Source organism: Aristolochia californica, unplaced genomic scaffold, assembly GCF_029961685.1.
Source record: "Aristolochia californica isolate CCGP_79_NKW_82.1479 unplaced genomic scaffold, dmAriCali1.0.hap1 SCAF_5, whole genome shotgun sequence".
Lineage (NCBI taxonomy): Eukaryota > Viridiplantae > Streptophyta > Magnoliopsida > Piperales > Aristolochiaceae > Aristolochia > Aristolochia californica.
In genome coordinates, this window is record NW_027182214.1 from 6,066,029 (window position 1) to 6,090,850 (window position 24,822).

At 39.9% G+C, this 24,822-nt stretch overlaps 1 protein-coding gene across 2 annotated transcripts; it reads right to left on the reverse strand.

Annotated features, from left to right (window-relative positions):
* LOC137966417 (large ribosomal subunit protein uL6m-like) lies at nucleotides 1-23,777 on the reverse strand. Of its 2 annotated transcripts, XM_068813015.1 has the most exons (5): nucleotides 23,667-23,777; nucleotides 21,637-21,771; nucleotides 14,290-14,466; nucleotides 325-1,121; nucleotides 1-241 (listed from the first exon to the last, which is right to left on the reverse strand). In XM_068813015.1, exons 3-4 carry the CDS (start codon nucleotides 14,349-14,351, stop codon nucleotides 773-775), a joined length of 411 nt encoding a protein of 136 aa, XP_068669116.1. In that variant the 5' UTR covers nucleotides 14,352-14,466; nucleotides 21,637-21,771; nucleotides 23,667-23,777; the 3' UTR covers nucleotides 1-241; nucleotides 325-772. The 2 variants fall into 2 exon arrangements, with proteins under 2 accessions (XP_068669116.1, XP_068669117.1); XM_068813016.1 differs by lacking the exon at nucleotides 14,290-14,466 and having other exon boundaries at nucleotides 3-241; nucleotides 23,667-23,775.
* Between the last annotated feature and the right edge of the window lie 1,045 nt (nucleotides 23,778-24,822).

The following is a 24,822-nucleotide window of genomic DNA, read 5'->3' on the forward strand; positions in this document are numbered from 1 at the left end:
GGGACTTCAAATGTAATGAAGAGGTTTATTGTTACTTCTAGATAATAATAAATTAGATCCTATCAAACAAACCTAAAAAGTGGTTCAAATGTAATTTGGACATCTGCATTTAACCAAAAGAGGAATCACAGCTTCCCACTCTTGCCATGATCCTGTGTTGATGATATAAGGCGCCCCGGCAAGTTGCTTGAGGAGGCAAAGACTTTGTTGGGTCGATAACAGGTTTTTAGTCTTGGACGTCCTTCAACAAAATCATCAAAATCAGTACCTGAAAATGTAATTTGGTAACACCAGAGGCACCAAATGTATGAGAGCTCTACTTACACTAGCAAAAAAGGAAATGCCAAGCTTGCAGCAGCAAAGACAACTAAGCCTGATGCAACAATAGCAGTCCTCAACCTGGCCATCTGATAGTGTAATAAAAAACCTGGGCCTATTAACCAGAATATTTGCACAACAAAAAAAAGTCTAAACAATGTTGACTGTTTTCAGCAACAGTGATAAGGCTTCTATCCGACTTGGCGAAATAGTATAACACCTATCTCAATTTTGGCTCATTATGCAGAAACACACAAAGCCATGGCACCAAGATAAGATTTAACTGAACATATCAAGTTCGTATGTGAACTCAGTGGCAGGTTCAAACTCTCTTATTTGCCAGTTTCATATCAAAATTCTAGCTTCACTACTACAGTCTAGAAGAAACAAAATATTTCTAGCTGTGTTGCTTAGTTAAATATTCAAGTAAAATATAGGTACGAGATTTTCTCTTTCATTTGGACTTCTTTCCTTGTTTCTTCTTTACAACTTCATCCATGTATAATATGCCCTTGCCCTTGTAAACATCAGGAGGTTTACAATCACGAACCGCAGCAGCAAACTGATGAACCCTCCGCTTATCTAAACCAGTGCAGCAAATAATGTTTGGTTTAAAGCAGAAGACTCGAACTGCTGGTGGGAGCGTCAACTCAATCTCATGGGTGAAGCCCACCTTCAAATAAAGTAAACGCCCTTCAGCTTCTGCTCTTGCCTTAAAACCCACTCCAACAACCTTAAGAAACCGAAAGAATTTTGCTTCCATTTTAATTTTGCAGTCCAACTTCTTTGCAGCAAACAAGGGTCTGAATAGAAAGTGAAAAAACAGAGTAAGTTGATCACAAAGTGCAAGGAAAATCATTAGATTACGACATGAATAACAAAATCTACTTTCAAAGTAGTAAACACTTGAGTATGTTTTATGTATTTAACATTCTAGCTACAAATATTGAGACTTCTAGGATGATGCAATATCTGTGGGACAACATTGACAAAACTATGCAGGAATTCTAGATAGGAAAGGTTCAGACTAAAGCTTGTTCCAAAATTCAGAAAAGTATAAGCCATTCCATACGTGAAATTATCGAGAAAAAGAACAACTCCAGTAAGTGTTTAGAATGTTTTTTCTCTTTCCTCATTTGCTTTTACTCCAATGCGTTGAAAGAGAGGGGAGAGGGAGGCCACGCCACATTTATTTTAATACAGAACATTTGATGAAGGACAACATTAGTCGGTAGCCAATAATATAATTAATGTATGGCCTCCCGTCAGCATTGAAAGAAAGGGGAGGACACCACACTCCCTCCTACGCTGACTTGGCCATTTTGTCGAAAGAATTACTTGTCTCATTTACCTTGTCTGTGAAGTAATTTGGTACCTTGACCATTAAAAAGGACAAATTTATAGTTTTCATTCAGAGTCTTGAGTTTAGCCAATGAGGCTATGAACATATAATTAGTATACTAATAATATAGTTGCTATGTGGCGATAATATAGTTGCCAATATAAGTGAATAATCTAGGGAGAGTTCGCTCTAACACAAGCTAGAGTAATCATATACAACTACAATATATTACTAGAAAGGACACTCTACTCTCCCCTCTAACTAGAGGGTATATGGAGGAGTTATTGGTACTTATGTTCCCGAAAAAAGTCATTACCAGTGTTTGAAATGACTTACCAATAATTGCATGTGTGAACGTCATTGTTAATCTCAATGCACTCTAAAATGAATGTTTCTTGTTGTGCCTCTATTTAAATAAGGAGAGGGGAAGAGGGTGGAAATGGAGGATTCTAATAGTCTCAATGGTTTAAAATATTAGACCAATGATATTTGGTCCCAAGTATATTAAAAAATACAACATCAGCATTATTTCTGTAATTTCACACTATGCATTTTGGCACTCATGGTGATCTCAAGATCCCAAACCCAAGTGGTTTTGATTATAACAAACATTTCAAACAAATCATGTGCATTGAAAGATTTTTAAATCCAGTAAAAAGACACAAAGAAAAAACACAAGTAGCATTAATTTTCAAATACAGAGGTTATTCAATAAAGCTCAGACAGCAGGAAAAGGAAAAGGGAAGAATATTGTCCAAACAATGGGACTTTTTGAACAAAGTGCACTCACGAATGTTTACTAAAAAAACAGCTATTCGAATGAGAATAATGTTTGAATGCTCTGAAAGTAAAAGTCCTTTGGAAAGAACATCATTCGAACAAGTGTGTTGTTCAGATAGAGTGGAATAACAGAAAGCTTCCAGAAAAGAAGATTGTTTGAATAAGGTCAGTGTCCGAACAAAGGAGAGAAACAATAAGCTTCCTAGAAAGGACGATGTTTGAACAAAAGCACTATTCAAATATTTGCGGAATTTCTCTGTCTTCTCGGAAAGTCAACTTCTTTCCATCGATCTTCGTCGGAGAAGGAGTCTGCATCTTTGCCGGAAGTCTGCAGTTGAGGGTTCCGGTCACCGGCCGGGGGATGGTGACCGGAGAAGAGTCTCTGATCATTTTCGAAAATCGGCGCACGTTAGCACATTCGAAGCTAACGGCGCATATTAGCACATTCGAAGCTAACAGTGCACGTTATGCGTTTCACCGGCGCACGATACGCGTTGACCGGCACACATTACGCGTAACATTATTTTATTTTATTTTTCACCCGAAATCGCCTCTCTCAATCAGATTCCACTATTCAAATATTTTGCATCAGCAAAGAACTCCTGACAAAAAATAAAATGTCCAAAAGACAACAATGTTCGAACAAAGGCATACAGATAGTAGAGCTAGAGCTTATATGACAGTTCAAACAAGTTGAAGATTCGAACATAAGAGATGCAAAGACACGTGACTATTGAACATTCAAGCATATTTGAACAAACGCAGTCCAACAAATTGCAAGGAAAGATTCCAAGACATGATCTAGTCATTGTAGAACATCAAAATCTATAAGTGACCTACCAAATTGATCAATCCAATCCTGGTTTTGCTTACTTTTCCTGTTTGATATGAGGGAAGCCCTATGAGTCACTAAAATGATGTCTTTTTGGCCCTTGGATCTATCAATAGAGGGAGCAGGTAAGATCAAAGTGTTTGCAATGCTGCCACAGCTGACCTAGCTGACAGAGAAGTCAATGAAAGTCGAGCTCCGAAGCTACTAGAGATGCAAGCGAGAAGCACCTATTGCTATAAGGTGAAGGATAAAATTCTCCTCTCACATAAAGGGGCTTGTGTGCTGGAGATGAGCTTGATATTGTCAAGAGTAGGCTTCAGCTGTATCCCGAGAGCTCCGAAGTTGTCCCTCAAGAAAATGAGTTGACTCAATCTTTTGCCTCATTAACTGCCAATGAAACTCAAACAAAATTTCCAAACATTTAGTTGAGATTCTTCTTGAATGTTTCAGACGATTTTACAAAATACAAAAAGCTCCTTTCAAAATCTAATGCTCCATTTTATAATGTTAGAGTTTGGCTTTATTAGTCAATTTTGTGCCTTATATCTAGTGAGGGAGCATGTAATAGTGTCCACAAAACTATCATGGTGGATTGAGATTGGTTCGATCCCAAAATGACTAGCCACTTAGGAGGCCTATTGCTCAAGCTTATAACCTAATAACATTTTTTACTATTTATCAATGTGGGACCTTTCCTACTCCACATTCTCTCTCACATCTAAACTTACATATAACCAGCATGAGACATGGGTAAAAACTCTTAACAAAGCACAAACTCCCAAAGGAACACATACTCCCAACGGAGCACAAATTGGGCCTTGGCCCATGCAAGTATCCTGCTCTCATATCAACGTTTGATTGAGCCCAATTTCATCCAAAATGATTAGCCACTTAAGAGGCCTAGTGCACAATATCACTAACCAATAACACTTCATAACTCTTATCAATGAAGATATTCTCACTAAATACTCCCCTTCATGTCCGAGCTAATAACAGACCTGAGACAAGAATAACAAAGCATTGTACTGTTGGTGAACGATGACGGAGCGACCTTTGGAGCGGCGACGGAAGGAGCGAGTTGACGAGCAAGATGAGGGATCATCGTCAATCGGGAAGAAGGCCCTATCGAAATTTGGGAAGCAGGAGGAAAATCATTCCTTACACCTCGGCAAGATAGCGGCTGTGCTTATTCCCGACACTGCGTTTCCGCAGCAAACAGACGGAGGCAATCTGCCGGTGACAACGGAGGAAGGATCCTGGAGCACAGTGAAAGGAAAAACAACCAGAAGAAAAGAAAATGGGAAGCAGGGAGACAGAGCATGGCGATACGGCGACTCTGCGGTCACAATGACTCTAAATCAGCTACGAAATACCAAGGTGGTGAGAATCACGCTACGGAACGGCCGGAAAAGTTCTTTTATCTCGATTCCCATGGCCGCTCTCTCGGACTTCACCCGCTGTCTAGATGATGCTCTTGGCGGACACGACCTGAGACTCCGGGAACTCAGAATTGGAGACATCTCCTTCTCCCTCTCTGTGTTCAGGAAATATGGCGTCCGAGAATTGAAGGTGATACAGAGACGAGAGCTCACCATAATGGCTCGAGTATACCTACCGGAGACGCTCGGACCGATCCAGTGCTGGAAGGAGATGCGGTCCGTAATTCTGGAATTCGGAGAGAAGCATTCTATATACTTCAAGCCGATGACGGAGACAGTAAACCTTCCTCTCAACAATGATCCTCGAAATTTCCCTCCGTTAATCCAACCCACTCAGAACCGTCAAGCCTCCCAACCACCGACCCCCTTACCACGCCCCCCAACTTTCTCCCACACGACACAGCAACTCCCTAACATAGATCTACTGCCCGAAATATTCGAAAATGGAAAGAAAAACCTCACTGCCGGCCTGATCGTAGAATCGACCTCTAAGAGGTGGTGGAACTGCGATAACCTCAAGATTTGGTTTGGAGATTTCTTTCGAACACAGCCCAGGGTCACGAGGTTGGAGCCACGGAAATGGCTAATCCTTCCAACATCGATGGAGGAGACGGAAGTAATCCTGGAAAACAGGAATTGGCTCCAAGAAGGTGACCTATGTGTTTCGCAGTGGACTGAAACTACAATATGCAAGCCCCTCGGCCAATGGATCTCGATACGTGGCCTTCCGGTCGAGCTGTGGACGATGAAGGTACTCAACGCGATTTTCGCAACCTTCGGAAAGATCATCAAGTGGTCGGACGCCACAATGGAGGGAACAAACCTTGAAGTTGCGAAGGCCTTCGTTGATCCGAACTCACGCTGGAGTGAGAAGTGCTTCCAAAAGCTCTGCTTCGGGGGAAATTTCGTGTGGATTGAGGTTTCTTTTGAGGACCTCTGCATACTGTGCCCACCGGAACAGTGCCGGACACGAGGACGAAGAAGCACGACCTCGGACTCAGCCTCTCAGAGCACTAAACGAGTCAACTCCGGAGACATGAGTCCAGGTGAGTCATCCCCATCCCCGAGTCCTGACTCAGTTCTAAAATCAAAAAATTTTTCAGCAACGAGCTATCCCGATGTATCCCCCATCCCGAGACCCATTGACTCCTCTGGTAAAATGGGGTACAAGCCAGTAACACTTCTGCCAAGTACCACTTGCAGTGCGTCAGAGGGTGCCCTCCCGAGGAATACTGATGGCGTGTCAGAGCTATTCAATTCAAATCAGTCTTACCTATATGGGCAGACGGTAGGTGTGGTACCAAACTCTTTAGTCTCGAGCCCAACTTTCGAAAAAGCAAATAGGGGTAACGTTTCAAATAAGACCCCTTCCGGAAATTTTAAAAAACACAGTCCACTTCAAATTTGAATTTGATGAATCAGGAAGCTTCTCCGAAACCAGTTTCTGCCTTGAAAAACGAGCCTACCCACTCCGTGAGTGCGCAGGGCACGCAGAACAAGCTCCAGTCTGTCCCTGATTCTCCTGAACAGTGTTCTGATTATGGCTACTCTTCCCGCACCGGCATGGCTGATTTTGAAAATTCCGGAAATATCCTCTCTCTTTTCTCTACCTCTTTCCTCTCACCCTCCCCCACACCCGTCAAAAATATGCCACCTGATTCCCATTTCCAGAAATACCCTTCCCCCCAGAAAGATTATCCCAATGACCCTTACACGCAGAATGTTGAACTCGATGGGTACAAGCAGGGTAGTCAAACCAGGACTACAGAAATCAGAAAGGACTCTAATATCAGTCTTGAAGATAGCTCCTCAAGTCAAACAAATGGCACAAAAACTGTCTTGGGAACTGCGCCCGATATGGACCTTGAATCTAGAAGATCAGAGAGGCAGATGGAATCCACCCAAACTCTGAATACTCAAATGGAGACCGCCAATCTGAATTTTTCCAACCCAATTCCAGAAATACCCTCCACTCCACCGTCTCCACCTATCCTGACCAACAACAGAAGAAGAAGAAGACAAGTGGAAACCGCCCTACACAGTAGGCAATCTAAAAGACTGGCTAAGAAGATGAGCATGGTTAAAACATCTCTCACTCCAAATGATAGATCTACTCGTCTGGTGAAGGCCCTCCAAGTTCAAAGTCACAAGTATGATGATGAAACATGGCAAAATATGATGAGATTGGCCAGCATATTGGGGGTTGTTTACAAGGGTCAGTTACCGGGAGACACAATCACATCAGGAGTGCAAACACGAGATAGTAAATGATTTTGCTTTCGTGGAATGTCAGAGGTATTGGCACCGCCCGAAAGCGCGGCATGATATCAAGTTTCCTCGCTCAATTCAAGGCTTCTATAATAATCCTCCAGGACACCAAATGCCAAGAAATGACTGATGCCATCGCAAAAGAGCTCTGGTCGTGTCCCTCAATTAAATGGGAAGTTGTGGATGCTATTGGTCACTCAGGAGCTATTCTTCTAGCATGGGACTCAACTTTCTTTGACTCTATGAACATCATTAAGGGGTGGTATTCACTAGGTATTCAATTTCGTGATCTCTCCTCCGAGAAACTCTGGTGCGTGGGAGGAGTATATGGTCCGACTAAATACAGAGATCGGAACTCTTTTTGGGAGGAACTTAATTCTCTTAAGCAGAATTGGAATCTCCCGTGGATCTTTGCAGGAGATTTCAACGCTATCAGATACTGTCAAGAAAAAAAGCCTCCGGCAATCCGAATTTCGGCCTCTATGCGAGGCTTCTCTGATTTTATTGGGGGGTGTGGGCTGGATGAGATTTCCCTATCTGGGAAGAATTACACATGGTCAAATGGTCAACAGCAACCAATTCTATCAAAATTGGACCGATTCTTGGCTTGTCATGACTGGATGTAGATGTTTGAGAACGTCACGGGTAGAGTCCTCAATAAGGTGGGATCTGACCATTGGCCTATTATGCTGACTACCACATTTGAAAAATGGGGACCCTCGCCTTTCCGATTTGAAAACTCTTGGCTTTTGGAGGAAAACTTTGAACAACTTATCAATGATTGGTGGGATGCGGGGCCAAACCTTGGTAGAAGGGAGTGGGCGTTCCCTCTAAAGTTGCGGTACTTAAAAGAGAAAATTAAAGAGTGGGCCAAGAGTAGACACACCTCTCTGTTAGTTGAAAAAGGATCTCTTATCTCTCAGATTGAGACACTAGACCTGGTGGAGGAGCAAAGACATTTAAATCCTGATGAAGTCTCTCGTCGAAACTCTTTTAACAATAAGCTAAAAACTATCCTGCACCAAGAGAGGATCCGGTGGAAGCAACGTGCCAGGTTTAGATGGTTAAAGGAGGGAGATGCAAATACAAAGTTTTTTCATGCCATTGCCTCGGCAAAAAAGAGATCCAACCGAATTACCTCATTATGCATAAACAATAAGGTAACATCGAGTCGAACCTCAATTACTAATGAGTTGGTTCAGTTTTTACAGGTCTATATTCGGAGGAGTGTACCAACAGGCCGAGGTTCCAGCACATTAATCTCTCCCATATATCCACAACAGCAGCCTCAATTCTTGAATCACCTTTCTCGTCTGAAGAAATTGAGCAGGCAGTATTGGGCATGGAAAGCAACAGAGCTCCGGGTCTTGATGGTTTTAATGGAGACTTTTTGAAAAAGTTTTGGCCCAAGATTAAGGAAGATATCAATGATATGATCGGAGGTTTCTACAGAAATGGCATAACATTCCGCAGTATCGGCGCATCCTTTATCACTCTAGTTCCCAAGAAAACAACTGTGGAAAAACCAGAAGACTTCCGGCCTATCAGTTTGGTCTCAAGTGCATACAAAATTATTGCACGACTCCTAGCGCGCCGTTTGAAGACTTTGCTTCCCCTTGTCATCCACAAAGGGCAGGGCGCTTTCCTCAAGGGAAGAGAAATTTTAGACTCCGCAATGGCTGCGCACGAGCTTATGGATCACTTCAAATGTAACCAGAAGCCAAGAATAGCCCTCAAGATTGATCTCGAAAAAGCTTTTGACCGTGTCAACTGGACCCTACTGGATGAAACAATGGAAAAAATGGGTTTTGGAGAGAAATGGCGTTTTTGGATAAGAAGCTGTGTGGGCTCAGCAACCTACTCCCTGATTCTCAATGGTTCGGTATGTGGTTATTTTAAAGGCACGAGGGGAATAAGACAAGGTGACCCCCTATCCCCTCTTTTATTCAACATAGTAGCAGAATTTCTCTCAGCCATGTTCTATTCGGCGGTCGACCTTGGATGGCTCTCCCCAACCAGCTCTCAACAGGCTTTCAATATACCGATTTTGCAATATGCGGATGATACCATAATTTTTGGCATCAGTGATATGGATACTGCTAGGAGGATAAAGGCAGTATTAGGGCTCTTTGAAATTGCATCAGGTCAGAAAGTTAATTGGAGGAAGACCTCTCTCATTGGTTTTAATGTGAGGCCAGAAGACCTTGAAGGGATGGCTAATCTATTTGGATGCTCTACGAATGCACTTCCAGCGAAGTATCTTGGTCTTCCTCTGTTTCATGGGCGTATTTCCCAAAATCTGTGGATCCCAGTGGTTGAAAAGATTGAATCCAGGCTAGCCAGTTGGAAGGGCCGACTTCTTAGTAAGGCAGGCAGACTAACTCTCCTCAAATCTTGTATTGTTGGCATCCCAAACTATGCACTATCTTTTCTGCCTTGCCCATCCTCAGTTTGCAAAGCCATAGATAAAATGAAAAGAAGATTCCTATGGAAAGGATCAAGTGACTCTTTTAAATATCATTTGGTCAAATGGAATGAAGTTTGCCTACCAAAAAGATTGGGAGGACTAGGGCTTCGGAAATCAAAAGATATGAACAAAGCCTTAATGCTTAAATGGATTTGGAAGTACAACACAATCTCCTTCAATCTTTGGAAGGATATGGTTCGCGTTAAGTTGGGCTGGAATATGCCATGTGGATGGCTGGAGGAAACCGGAGAGGACTGTCCTCAATATGGAGATCTATATTTTTGATTCTTCAGAATTTCACTTCAGCCTGTAGATTTTTTGTGGGCAATGGAAGATCTCTCAAATTCTGGGACGACTGGTGGACAGGACAGGCACCTTTACGGAACTCTTTCAGCACTCTTTTCCTTCTCTCCACTCACAAGGAAATTACAGTTGCGGATGCTTTTGAAGGAGGGAATGTGAACCTACATACCCGAAGAGGTTTAACTGACATGGAGGCCATGGAAGCCAGCAGCCTCTTAGATGCTCTAAAACATGTCAGAATTTGGCCTTCCAATGACGACAAACTCATTTGGTGGCCTGACAAAAGTGGGAAATTCTCAGTTGCTTCGGCATATGGATACATCAACGGTTGGGACCCGACGCAAAGGGAACATGACATCAACTTTGTCTGGAATCTTTGTGCCCCCCCTAAGGTAAAATTTTTCATGTGGAGTGCCTGTCAAAGTAAAATTCTCATGGCTGATGTGCTCAAAAGAAGAGGTCACCCATCTATAGATCCTCTATGCCCTTTCTGCCACAGTGAAGATGAATCCACCAGTCATACTCTTCTTCAGTGTCAGTTCTCATGGACTGTGTGGACCTCTATTTTAAGCAAATTGGAGATTCAATTTTGTATTGCTGCCGACCTGATAAGTTTTTGCAAGTCGATCTTGGGATATCCCCTTCCTGGCCTCGGTAAATTGATTATCTCAGCTTGTGCTAGTTTCGTTCCATGGGGGCTTTGGAATGAACGAAATAGAAGGCGGTTTGATGCTAAAAGTGAATCTGAGGCTAGAATTGTTGATAGAGTGATTGGGCAAATATCAACCTGGTTATTGACAAAAAAACCCCTCTCTTCTTTCAAAGGCACCGACATTCGAGACAACTGGAGCAATTTGGCGAGGATGCACATTGGAGCTAAAATCCCAGTTATGCAGGAATGGACCCCTCCGGAAACTGGCTACCTAAAACTAAATTTTGATGGATCTTCTCTTGGAAATCCCGGGATTGCGGGATTTGGGGGCGTTATTTCAGACTCAACTGGGAACAAATGTTTTTCCTATGCTGGTCCTTTAGGCATTTCCGACTCAATGTCGGCGGAATTACATGGCCTTCTTAATGGATTGCGGGTGTTCAAAGACAAATGCAGTGGGCCTATTCACATTGAAGGGGATTCCAAGGTGGTGATTGGTTGGTGCCAGCGCAATTCTTCTCCCCCATGGAGGCATTGGGGCGTTTACCAGGAGATTTTGGATATCGTTTCTTCCTTTTCTTGTATTTGGTCTCACATTCCGAGATCTGCTAATTCGGCAGCAGATGTGCTTGCCAAGGAGGGAGCTTTCCTGCAATCTCTCGTTGTACAGGATTTGCGCCCTCCGCTTTTGTAGTTTCTCTTCCTTCATTTTAATAAAAATACATCTTCTTCAAAAAAAAACACACCTGAGACAAGAGCGCAAACTCACAACAGAGCACAAACTCACAATCATGCACAAACTAGGCGTGGGCCCAAGCAAACATCCTTCTTTGATACCTCTATTGGGTTGAGCATAGTTCCATCTAAAATGACTAGCCACTTAGGATGCCTGTTACTCAACCTTAACCCAATAACATTTCTTAACTCTTAATGTGTCAAGGCCTATGAAACATCCTTGGGAATCACTTTCAGTGAACAAGAACCCAGTCTCTCAACCTCTCTAAAAATTAACTAAGTATATAGAACTCTTACTTTGAAATCAATGTTAGTACTTACTATTTTTGCTACCAAATCTATGTAGTTTACTTTAAAATCTGTTGGATAGAACATGTTCCATCCTAAAATGACTGACAGCATAGAAGGTTTATTTCTTAACCTTATAACCTATTAGTTTTTCTATTTCTCAATGTGGAACTTTTTCCCACTCACATCTAACACTTACACATAACAGGTCTAAGACATGGGTACAAACTCCCAAACGAGCAAATAATACACAACTCCCACCTCATGGAGCCCACTCACACAAATAACAAACAACCTAGAGAGCACAAACTGGGCCTTAACCCATGCACATGTCCTGCTCTAACACCATTGTTGAGTTGAGCTCAGTTCCATCCCAAAATGATTAACCACTCAGGAGGCCTATTACTAAACCTTATTACCCTTTTTTTTACATTTATCAATGTGAAACTTTTTCCCACTCAATAAGGATCCTACAATTAGCAAAGAAAAATAGGAAGGCCCAGTGAAAGATCCATTTGCTCAAAGGCACCATATCATCTTATCAGGCTGGTCATGCTTGAGTCCACTGTTGTCACGTCCTTAACCGAGTTGCATATCTTGAAAGCCTCAACATCATTAAAATCACAACGGAATATGGAGCTCCAATTTACTTCTTAAGAGTCCCCCTTTGCCACCAATATTGGATAGAAGTGTATCCTCGTTTTGAGCAACATAGAAAACACAAAGGTAGGAGACCTTCAAAGGAGTTGTTGAACCGCAGATGATACCAGAAATTCACACAGTTTCTAATGCCGAGCAAGAGACGAATATGGGGAGTAAAGTGATTGTTGTGAAAGATACATCTCCAAACCAAGGAAAGTTTGTTTGGTGATCCATCACCAAGCCACCAACAAGCATTGTCTCTCCCATATTCCTAGTAACAAATGAAATTCGTGCCAGAGAGGCAGAAGTATTCAAACGCCAACATTATTTTGTGAGGAGAGCAATATTAGTGTCCCTTACACACCAAATACCCAAACCTCTCTCCACCTTACATTTGTAGACATTCATCCATTTTATCATACAGTGCTTGAATCCATTACACGATCCCTTCCAAAGGAAGTTCCTAATGAATTTTCCTATGCCTTTAGCCAAGCTACCCGAGTAAGGTAACAAGGGTACCATCAAACAAGATCGGATGAGAGTCAACTGCCAGCTATGGAAATAAGATGCATCTTCCATGAGGGCAAACAAAGTTGGAGCTTCTCAAGGACAGAATTCCACAATGTTCTCTCCATTCTTCCTATGAAGAGAGGTAGTCCAACTAGATTCCTAGAAGAGAGCCAACACAACGCCACAATCTAGTGGCCATCTCATCGAGGCTAGCTTGATGTAAATTATAGGGTAATCTTGCTCCAATTAATTTGCTGTTCAGAAATAAAAAAATGTTCAGGAGAGCTTTAATATGAAGCACTTCTTCCATAATACCATCCACAAAGATGACTTTGTCATCCGCAAAATGCAGAATTGGATTATCAAGTCTCTCATCTTCAAAGAGAGGTTTAATCCAATCACGATCCTTTGTCAGGTGGAAGAGGCAAGTGAGGCCGTCAACAACAATATTAAATAACAACGATGAGATGAGATCTTCTTGTTGAAGTCCTCTAGACCCTTTAAAGTACCCATAGGCATTTCCAATAAGGATAACTAAATAAAATACAGATGAGATACAACTTTGAATCCAGTGCCTCCATTTGTTTCCAAATCTCATGCCCAATAGCTAGGAATCCAGGTAGCGCCAGCAAATCCTATCAAATACTTTTTCAAAGTCAAGTTTTAACATAATCCAAGGCCTAGAACTGCGCTTGAAACAATCAATTAAAGAAGAGAAGAAGAAAAAAAATTTCTCTTGAGTTCATGTTCCTGCACCCATTTTTCCATGGAGCTTACATTATCATACTACACTTTCCATATTGCAAATCATATATTGATGGAAAGGTTTTAAGTCTAGTTTCCAATGCAAAAAGAGTTTTGGAAATCAGAATTTTCTACAAAGAGAAATCAACATTTGAAACAGTAAAGGTCAGGCAGCAGTAACAAAAAAGCTTCAATTTGCAGGAGTTTGTGCCATAAAGAACATTTATATAGAAAACTATATGTTAAAGACAAGATCTCTAAGTCTATTTTCTAACCCCACAAACCGTTTCCCAATCCAATTTTTCTAAAGATATAAATCAACATTAGAAGAAGAAAAGGTTATGCTGGAAGCCTATTACAAGCAGAAAGCACGATTTTTGAGTTCGATTTTTTTTCTCTATTCTTTGTAGCTGGTTATTCTATTGCTTTGGTTTTCTTTTGTACTGGCCTTTGATAGCTTTGATGTTCTCAGTTTCCTTTTTCTTTTTTCAGCCTTAGTTGATGTTCATGATTTAATTTCTAGTGGTTTCATGTTGATTGGCAAACTAAAGTAATATCCAAAGTTTCTGCTGCATGGTCATTGACATGTCTTATATTTTCTGTCCTATGTGATGCTGTTTCTGCATGGGTCATTTTTGTTATTTGCTTCTTGAATAATTGACTGTTGTTGAGTTTTGGTTATGTGGAATTAACATTTCTGTTGTTTCATGATAGCTAGTAAACTGTAAGTCCTTAGTATCTGCTCCTTTTCTGATCTCGTAAAAGTAGGTTACATCCCTAGCTTAGTTCTTATCTCTTGTTATTAGGGGAGGCTTCCCTTGATGTATTTTCTTGCTTTCTTTTGAAATAAAATCATCACCGTTTCCAAAAAAAAAAAAAGAAGGTTCCTTATGTGGTAGCAACTACTAATTTTCTAAAGCAGAATAGAGTCCTACTAATTTTGGTATTTGAATTTATCCTAACACTTACAAGAGCAATGGAGATTCTTTTTCCATCAAGAAGATTGTAGAAGAATTGTGTTTTAGCTTCATGAGCTACTTGTCTTGCATCAATTCGTCTCTTGGTCCAGCATAATCAAAGTTTTGTTTCTCTCTGGCCCTCCTTGGTGTAAAAAACTGGCCACCATTGTTCTCTCCTTGTCCATACCTGCACTATGGTGAATAATTTAAGGATGTACTCACAAAAGAGGTAACTTCCAAGTTATGTTCCAGTGAAAGTCGCGAAACCTCTAATGGTACTTCTTCTATTGTTTTTTTAATCACTTCGAAGCAATACCATAGACACACTACTTGACGGAGTAAGAGTATGCCCAAATCCAATTTGAGTTGAGGCAAGTTAGGCTGTTTTACATTATTAAATTGGGTGAATGTAGTACTACCCTTAAAAGTGGGTAGGATGGTGTCTCTTAACTTTTCTTTGACCTAAGAGTGCTAGCATTTGGAGTTGTGTCAAGTGCTAGGACTGATTTTTTTATCGAAGTTGGAGACCAAAGTCAAGTTATTCACGATTGTTGGAAGATGGGCCTAAGCCCACACGACCAAGGAAGGTCCACATATCCAAGTGTGTTAGAAGATGGGCCCAAGCCCATAAGACCAAGGAAGACCCACACATCCAAGAGATGTAGAAGATGGGCACAAGGCCCATAGACCAAGGAGAAGGCCCACATGCCCATACAATGATGGCGGGATGGTAAATAAAGAGTCATCAAATAAAGATGGCATTGATGTAATTAAGTTAAGTTCTAGGGGCATAATTGTAATATTGTAAGTTCATTAATCTTTAAATTGAACTTGGGGGAAGGGTTAGGAAAACATGTCCATAACCTCTTCTTCCTCTTGTTTTTCTCCCAATGGGTGTCCATCTCTTTTTCTCCATGAGCTAAATCTATGGAATCCTGAAAATCAACATAGTATCAGAACATTGATTTTCAGGATTCGTAGATATGGTGTTTTAAAGTTCTAAACTTTTTTATTTTTCTCTTTATCGTGCCCTTGTTTTTTGCACTGCTAGTAATTACCATCAACTGATGATTATTTCCATCAGGCACTAATCATGTTTACAGTCTCGCCCAGTGCAGCGGAACGTCTTGCAGATGCCTGCAAGTTATGCATTGTCAAAACCAACGCGGAGATTACAACTACTTACCAAAGGCGATCTCTTTTTTTCTTTCCGCCCACATGGCCATCAACCCATTGCTGGACTTTAACATGGCCATTGACTAGTAAATCAGAATCCTGTGGAAGAGCAGCACGAAAGCCTTCCCATCCGCAGTGAGGTTCTTGTGCATCTACATCACCTGGGACCGGCAGTGAGTTCCCCTTCGCTTGCTTGGATTTCTTTGGTGACTCTGCCTCCAGAGCAGGTGCTGGCGCCGGAGCCTCTGCCTTAATCAACTCCCTCGGCAGCAAAACACTGTCCAATGTGTATGCCACAAAAGGCTCATCGTCTATGACGGTTCCTCTGATTTTGGCCATGTTAATCTTAATCTTTAATGTTACTTCCTCCCCTTCGTTCTGCACTGTGAAATCAAACTTCTAGGCGCTATACATTGCGAGTGTGTTTCTGCTATCTTCGGAAACTCCCGTAATCTTTCATCAATCCGGATTTGATCTTGGTTGCCGCTTTGGGAAGACAAAGACACTGGCTGATTGATCCCGCCGTGTTGCCGTTTCTGGACAATGAATCAGCCCGCTATGCACGGCAATCACCGGCGCCTTACTGGTTCATCGCTAACGAAAGTTGTTGATTATCTTGTTGGATTATTTCATCATGCCGAGAAGAGAGGTGCTGGTTCGAACCAGCCGAGTCCCTCTCTTGCTTGTTGATCTTGCTTTGTTAGTCAATATCCAGCTTGGTATTCAACTGGAAAGTTGTCATCAACCTAGTCCAGCCTGATTAAAGAACTTATATGCAAGAATGTTGTTCTCAATCAATGCGAAATTATCTTAGATCTTCGTAGCAAATTTCTTATCTCCGTAATTCTCGCTGATGTTTTTCGGAAGTCTTTGGCTCGATTACTGCTCGTTTACCGCTTTCTTCGTTGCAGATATAGGAAGGAAGCCGAGAGAGAGAAAGATGACTGTTTGAATTTAATCCGCCGAGTTATTGCCGTTGTTTCACTTTAACTAGTTAGTGATACTTTGATTCAGCAGGTGGAGAAAGAGAATCAAGAGTTTGATTAAAGGGAAGAGATGAACGAACATACTATTTCTGTTCTGCTGAGTTAAATTGGGCCAACTCGATCCGGGTCAAGCCGGTTCAAGTCTACTTGGTCCAGTCAACCCGACTCCGCTCACTTTTTTTTTGCCTCAGTTATACGAGTCTAGGTCCCAAGTCCTATACATATTTCTCCCGCGACTCGACTATATTGGCCTAATATTTGACTCGACTCGACTTGGTCCTTGTGTCTCTAGTTGGATTATTATTTTGAAGTATTGGCAACATATTCCTTGGTCAGCAAATTACTTGGTGCAGATACTCACATCGGATTATTTCATGTGTCCTTTTACAAGGATTTTTATTATTTGGTACGTGTTATTGAGCCTAGACCCATTTCAGCTATTGCTATTGTGTCTCTTTGGATGAGATATTATTATTGAAGAAAGACTTCTCAATTGCTGGATTTTTATCAGCAATGCTGATTTTGATGATGAAGAAAGCCAAGGTGGCCCCAAAATATTATCTTCCGGGTAATTACCAGTTACCCCCCTTTAATTGGTATTTATTACTCCTACCATTTGAGGATCAATGTCTTGTGGAGGGACAATGTGATGGAAGAGTTTTATTACACTTCTGAGTATAGACCCACTACCTATAGAAGATAGGAGTGTACCCTACATCTAGCATGAGTTATGACTGGAATATGGAGCGATATCATACGGCTAGGAGTGATTTTACTCTCACTTATCTTATGCCAGATGGCCTCATGGAAGAGACCACCAACGTAAAGGGGAGTGTTGGAAAATATGGAGGACTGTCATTTTATACGAGAAAATCTTATACACCATTTGCAGCAAGATGGGAGTTCATGATGTTCTCTCACCCCCAACTTGGAAGATGAGCCCAAACCCACACGACCAAGGAAGGTCCACATTTCCAAGTGTGTTAAAAGATGGTCCCAAGCCCATAAGACCAAGGAAGGCCCACGCATCCAAGAGATGTAGAAGATGGGCTCAAGGCCCATAGACCAAGGAGAAGGCCCACATGCCCATACAATGATAGAATGATGATAAATAAAGAGTCATCACATAGAGATGACATTGATGTAATTAGGTTAAGTTTTAGGGGCATAATTGTAATATTTTAGGCTCATTAATCTATAAATTGAACTTAGGGGAAGGGTTAGGAAAACAAGTCCACAACCTCTTCGTCCTCCTATTTTCTACCAATGGGTGTCCCTCTCTTTTTCTCAATGAGCTAAATCCATGGAGTCAAAGCCCATAGACCATGGAGAAGGCCCATATGCCCATACAATGATGGCAAGATGGTAAATAAAGAGTCGTCACATAGAGATGGCATTGATTTAATTAGGTTAAATTCCAGGGGCATAATTGTAATATTATAGGTTCATTAATCTATAAATTGAACTTAGGGGAAGGGTTAGGAAAACATGTCCATAACCTCTTCTTCCTCCTGTTTTTCTCCCAATGGGTGTCCCTTGCTTTTTCTCCGTGAGCTAAATCCATGGAGTCCTAAAAATCAACAACGATATCCCAATTGGATTTTGAGAAGTGACCAAATGCAAGTAGAAGTGGAAGATCAAGGTGAAGCTGAAATTTTGAGAATTCATTGCTACGTTGAAGATATTGAAGACGTAAGTATAGAAAATTTTATGATTTTTTTTATATTTTGATATGCTATGTAACAAACTGAAGTCAGAAACTCCAGCTTGAGGGAAGTGTTATAAGATATAATTTGTGTTTATATAGGAAAATGTTTTCTTACAAAAATTTATTACATAATACAATGTGAGATTTTCTCCAACCTTCTCTTTCTCCTCCCATGTTTTCTTTCTTCTCCCAATAACCTTGGGAGCACAAACTCGGCCTTGACTAACGCACACATCTTACTCTAATATCATTATTACGTTGAGCCCAGTTCCATCCCAAAAATGACTAGCTACTTGGGAGGCATTGCTCAATCTTATAACTATTTTTTTTTCACTTTCTCAATGAGGATTTTTTTCTAATCAACAGTCCCTCTCACGTCCATGCTTACACATAATAGGCCCGAGATATGGGCACAAACTCTCAATGGAGCAAACAACACAGACTCCCACCTCATGGAGCCTACAACGTTGATAACCTAGAGAGCACAAACTAGGCCTCGAGCCACGCACACATCCTATTCTGATACCACTGTTAGGTTGTGTCTGGTTCAATCCATAAAATGACTAGCCACTTAAGACGCTTATTATTCAATATCATAATCATTAACTTTTCTTCACATCTCTCGATGTGGGATCCCACTCAACAGTAACTTTACTATCTTATCTCTTTTGCTATCATTAAAAGCAACCACCATTTAAAAAAAAAGATGTTGTGCTGTTCTTCGAAGAGGAGATATTGTGGATTGGAAAATGGAAAACTAAGAAGGAAAATGCATCAGCTAGATCCAACACAAAATGGGGTATAGATCTACAACAGATTCCATTTGTGAGTTGCCATTTGAGAGTGCCTTAAAATTTTTTTGGCTTTCAAGAAGTACACCTATAATTTTTCATGCAAAAACCAACAGCAATTTAGATTTCAGCCAATCTAATTTTTCAAGAGTGCACAAAGCATATTAAAGTTGATAATTATTTTATTAAAAAACAAGGCGTTAAATAAGGAAACAGAACTCCAATATATCTCCATTTCCATACAGGTTATGAATATCTTGATGAAGGCCTTGGAGCACATCTCATCTAATCATACCTGTTCAATTGATGTCAACAAATATATATTCTCTTCAATTTCAAGGGGAGAACTAGACGTTTAGTTTAAATGGAACTGCCATGTAACTTGTCGGCATTTGCTGTATGATCTACAGTTGTTTTCCCTTCATCTAAGGCTATTTGTTTACTTACTATTATATAAGACAATTAATACAGGATAGGGCAATGGGACGGTTTTCCCCCCTTGTAATTTTGCTCTTTTGAGCCTTAAATATGCACTATTTCAAAAAAAAAAATATATATATATATACACACACACACATATATACATGGGAGGGCAAAGCAATTATGTTATCTTATTGACTTCTCCTATTAACTCCCACCCGCTCAATCTCTATTTTCTTCTCCACTACTTTTAAGATTTTAATCTTTCGTTCTCTCCAATTTTATTCTCCAAAGTCATCTATCCTTTTTTATTATAATTTTCTTTTATTAATCCATCCCATTAGATTGAATGTAACTTACTGGCTACCAACCTCAGTTTGTGCAACTCAATGCCTGGTTCAGTAAACCACTGAACCTGACTAAGTTTCTTCTTAGCTAGTGAGTAAACCCGTTTTAGGTACAATTTTGTTCTTAGACAGTAAATGATCACTGTTGGTACACCATTTATGAATTTAAATGGGTGAATTACAAAATGGTTGCCATGTGAGTTATGCTAGGAGAATCACGAGAATTAGGTTAATTGAGTTGCAAAATCATCAAGGGTATAGGCTACAATCTCATCAGCAAATGGTTAAAGTGTAACAGGACTATTATAGAGCAATAAAGGTTGAGAACAGATCAAGAAGAGGAACAGGGCATATTATAGATGAGAAAGGTAGATCTTATGTAGGAATGCTACAGATTCTATTCAGGATACAGATCGAATCCCACGCCAAGCAAGAGTGACTCACATATATGCAGCATGTCAAGAAAGTGAGAAGCAACTGAACCGAGCAAGCAAATCAGACCCAACTCATAGAAATTAATGCTCTGTCCTTGTGAACAAACTTGTCCCGTTCTCAGCAAAATTTGACCCACCCTATAACAGAAATCAAACCTGACCCATTTATCTGACCCAACCTTTGAGTCAGATATGGGTTTATAATTTTGGCATAGGACCCAAGGGCAGGAATACTTCAATATAACATGTTTAACACGTGACCATCACTGGTCACATGAAATCATCAGGTGCAAACCCAATTGGGGATAGATCAGAGGGATTCGGGTATAGGCTGATTATAAACTAGTTCTAAGTGGTTATCCAAGATAACAAACAAATAATATATATGTTGTTCTTTGAAGACATTACCAAAATATTTATTAAGGCTACCTAACAGGTTTCGCCCAGGTCAGAAAAGGAGGCGAGAGAGGGAAGCCACACCCCCTCCCCATTAGGCTTTCCCTAAATGATCTCATGGTCCATGGCCTCATTAAAAGCTGTCCCAGATTTAAGAGTAAATAAATTTTAAAGGAACACTCCACACAAAATGGTCCCCAAGCCCTCTCGAACATTAGTTATTATATGTTAACCTTAGGCCAACTGACAAAAAACTCAAGGCAAAGCCTAGTTATTGCATGATACAGCTTTACATGTGTTAACATCATAGTTATGCACTCCATAAAGGTTGATATCCTTATATTATTAACTGGCAGATAACTAAGTTTTATCGATATGTTTCATCCTAAATAACACATAATTATTAGATACAGGGATAGATGTGTCGATGTCTTTTGACTTGGTTATTATATTCTAAGATACATAATAACATCAAGTTGCCTCATTACTTTAATATGACCAAAATCAATGGGGACTTTATTTAGACCTCACTTATCAAATATCTTGAAAAATTACATGAGAAAGAAATTCTCAAAAGCATAACTAGTCGGTTGGTTGAGTTCTTTGCCATGCTACATTTGATGAACCTATAAATTCTGGTTCAATTTGACCATTTTATTGGACATCAGTGAACCAAATTATTGATCCATGTATAAAATGGTAATTTACAACCTCCTGACAACTATATGGATTAGATGTTCCTGTGCCTAATCACTAGTTAAACGAAGCCGGCATCATTGATGTCCACCAATTAATGTTTCATACTAATTAAGGAAGAGGGAGTCCATAACATCCCCGATTTAGATGTTGCACCTTAATAGACATTAATAATTTAATCTTTTATAGATACAATATGGGCTGAAGATGATAACATTCCTATAGAACTATAATAAATCACCCAAATGCTTCAAATAAATCACCATAGAACTGACATAAGAATAACTCTTATAATTGTCACCTATCCCATAATTTTTGAAATCATTTCAACTATATCATATTTAGCAGGAACTTGCGAACGTGCATTCATATACAACTACAATATAGAGATAGGATATCATACCAGAATTTGGAAGCAATGAGACTCAATCTAGTTTGGAGAAGTGATGTTACGTCTTCATTTTTGGATTTTGGTGATGCATAAGAAAGCTCCCCCTTTTTTAATCTCCTACCGCTTTATCATACTTGAGTTTCAAATCTGAACAGAGAGAAAGAAACCAAGCAGGGATTATTAAAAGAATAACAAAAAATTGAAATAGCTTAAATGATTATCCTTCGTAGAACATTACATCTTAAAAAGAAGTACAATTCATATAAAAGTAGACTATTAGAATTAAAAAAAAACTTTGCCTTATATATAATATTGATTTTTTTATCTTAGCTGTTAACCTTCCACTTTAATTATTACAAGCATCACACTGTCAAGGACTTGCAATAAATTCATCTATAAGCACTTGACCAGCACACATCCATATATAGGTCATTTTCAATTCCCTCTCAAGGACATTTGCCTGATAACAGAGCAAAACAACTAAAAAACCAACAGAGAGGGTCAGGCCTCAGAATTGCATAATATCAGAGTTTGTCCATCTATCTTCTTTCTTCCTACATGTCAGTACCCACTGCTCTGATACCATATGAAAATTCATGAACATTCAAGAATCAAAGATTGAAGACGTGAGAGAGAGAAGAGAGAACGTGGGTGAAGAGAGAATGAATACACATTGAATTAAAAATAGTTAGTAGGGGGTTAGTGCTAGGTTTGGTCTTTCTATCATATTTATAAGATAAATAATGAAAAAAAGGCAATAACGTTCCTGCTCCACTTACACCCTCTAAAACAAGATTCTATGAGAAACTACTTTAACAGAAACCTAAGTAAATAGAAATTGCATCTTCGAACAATGATATTAACAAACAAAAGTACAGAAGATAGATGAAGGTAGAGAAACATTTGAAGCAAAAAATAAAAAATAAAAATAATAACAAACATTTCAATAAAAAAAAGAATTTGAGCTAGGTAAAGAAGAAACAAATAATTACTCTGCACCTTAAGACACAATCAGCAATTACCCAAGTTCCTTGTCCATTGCAAAATAATTAGCTAAATTTGGGTTTCCTTAGTTTACTATGACACTCACTATTTGATCACTTAGCATGCACCAAAACCCAAATTAAAGCTCTTCACTCCAAGTTTCAAATGCAAAAAATATAAAAGATGACAGAAGTATGTTGTGTAATGCTTAGACTTCATAGAAAAACATAGCTAAGCAAATGAAAATGAAGTTTTGCAACCTTCCCATACAGTAAGTAACTCAATCGACTGTTACCACAAAAAATTTAATGCACACTTCAGACACAAAAGAAAAGCAATGTTTGTAGAGGCAAACAGTTTGACTGCATGAGAAACATTTACAACAACTTAAATAAATAAGATACCCGAAGGTAATAATTAAGAGTCCAAACTGTTTTTTAAGAAAATCCTGGTTCTCCTCTTGTCTGTAGTCTGCCAAATATCCCACCATTAATTTACAAAACTACTTCACCAGCAAAAAAGAGGAAAGGAAAAGCAGAGACCGTAAAATTTCTCAACCCCCACAGCAAATCATAATCTTGAGAAACCTCAAATAGAAAACTAATAAACATTACTAACAGACACTAATGACTAAACAAGAATAACTTAGCACGGTAAACGAGGCAGTACTTACAAACAAGCTTAAACACCTAATTGAAAATCAAGCATTTAACAATAAAAAAGTAAAAAAATTACCGCATCAATAAAAAAAAATCAGAAGAAGGAAAACAAACACAGATAGAGAGATGATTTCAGTTTTTCTTTCAGTAGAAAAGACGAATTCAGTAAAAAAACAAAGCAACAAATGTAAAGAGATAAAGGTCAAGCGAGGGTTTCCAAAAATTGAACAGAGAAGAAGGAGCAAAGGGAAGGAACTCTTCCTCCCCTCCCTCCGGCCAGACTCTGCTTGCGTCGAGTGTCGCACTCCCCGGCGTCAGGGAAGATTAGAGGTAAAAAGAGAAAAAAAATAGACGAAAGAGGAAGAAGAGAACGGGGAGAAGATTATTCGATGAGCTTACAGGTTCGTCTATTCCGTCGGAGCGATGAACGGCGGTAAGGCTGCGCTGCGGAAAGGTTGAGCGCCTGGAGGGCAGAAGAGCGAAGCCTGAAAGTGACGGAGGTCGAAGAAGCCACATCGCATAAGCTAAGCAGTCGAGCCGGCTCTAGTGGTGCGCATTGGTTGGGTTTACATCAGGTTTTTTAAAATCCCGGCCCTAAACCTCACCCTAAAAAGTTGAAAATGTAAAACCGTCTGCTTTGTTTTCCTCCTCGACCGCATTCTTGACCTGCCCGAGACTCTCTAGCCCATGGTTCATATCATCTTAACATTTATTTGCTTCATATCATCTTAACATTTATTTTTAAAAAAATTTAAAAATTTAGATATAAAAATAATTATAATATATCAAATCAATCTTATTGCAAAAAAGTAAAGACTGGTTAGGATATTTCAAGAAAATAATAGAATTTCATTTTTTTTAATTTTTACATGTATGGGTCTCTTTACTTTTTAAGGAATGGTGGATAGGTGTTCAATTGAACAGGTCATGTTGGAGTCAAGTTAAGGGAGACCCAAATCTAAAAGGTTTTTCCCCCTAATTATATCTCCATTTAACCTAACCTTATGCTTACCCTACTTGCAAACCAATCATGCTAAGTTTGGAGAAGTTAGATCTTGTGATATGTGGGTGAATGCATCATGAGCGAACAGCCATTGACGGACGCGACACAGTCAACACAACCGATTTTGGCAAAATTCTTATATCGGACTACCAAAATGGGGAGCACGGGCTACCATGCCAAAATGGTACTCTCAAAGAGGTATGGTAGACCCAAGTCACTAAAATGCCCACCCAGGGGCAGCAACAACTTTAGACAGCTCAAGAATCTGAAAACAGCTAAGGCGCAACAACAATAGCAACCAACGGTCAATTATGACAGGTTGGTTGTTTGGTTCAAATTTCAAATTTTGAGTTTGGAACCTATCCAAATGGATTTGGATGGGGGTTTTGAGGGATTTTAGGCATGTGTGTCAATTGTAAATCTAGTATTTCATATATTTTTTCTTCAAGAGACATCAATTTCAAGATCTAAAACAGTGAATTGATATAAGGTTCTCAAAGACCTCACGTTTCATGATAATTCAAAAGCTCTTGAAGATGTACCCTCAAAAGA

Bases quoted from the DNA above. Each gene is read 5' to 3' on its own strand.
- LOC137966417 (XM_068813015.1), bottom strand. From the start codon at position 14,351: ATGAAGCTAAAACACAATTCTTCTACAATCTTCTTGATGGAAAAAGAA. The intron at 1,122-14,289 runs GTAAGTGTTAGG...CTTTCTATTCAG, and splicing joins AAAGAATCTCCATTGCTCTT to ACCCTTGTTTGCTGCAAAGA.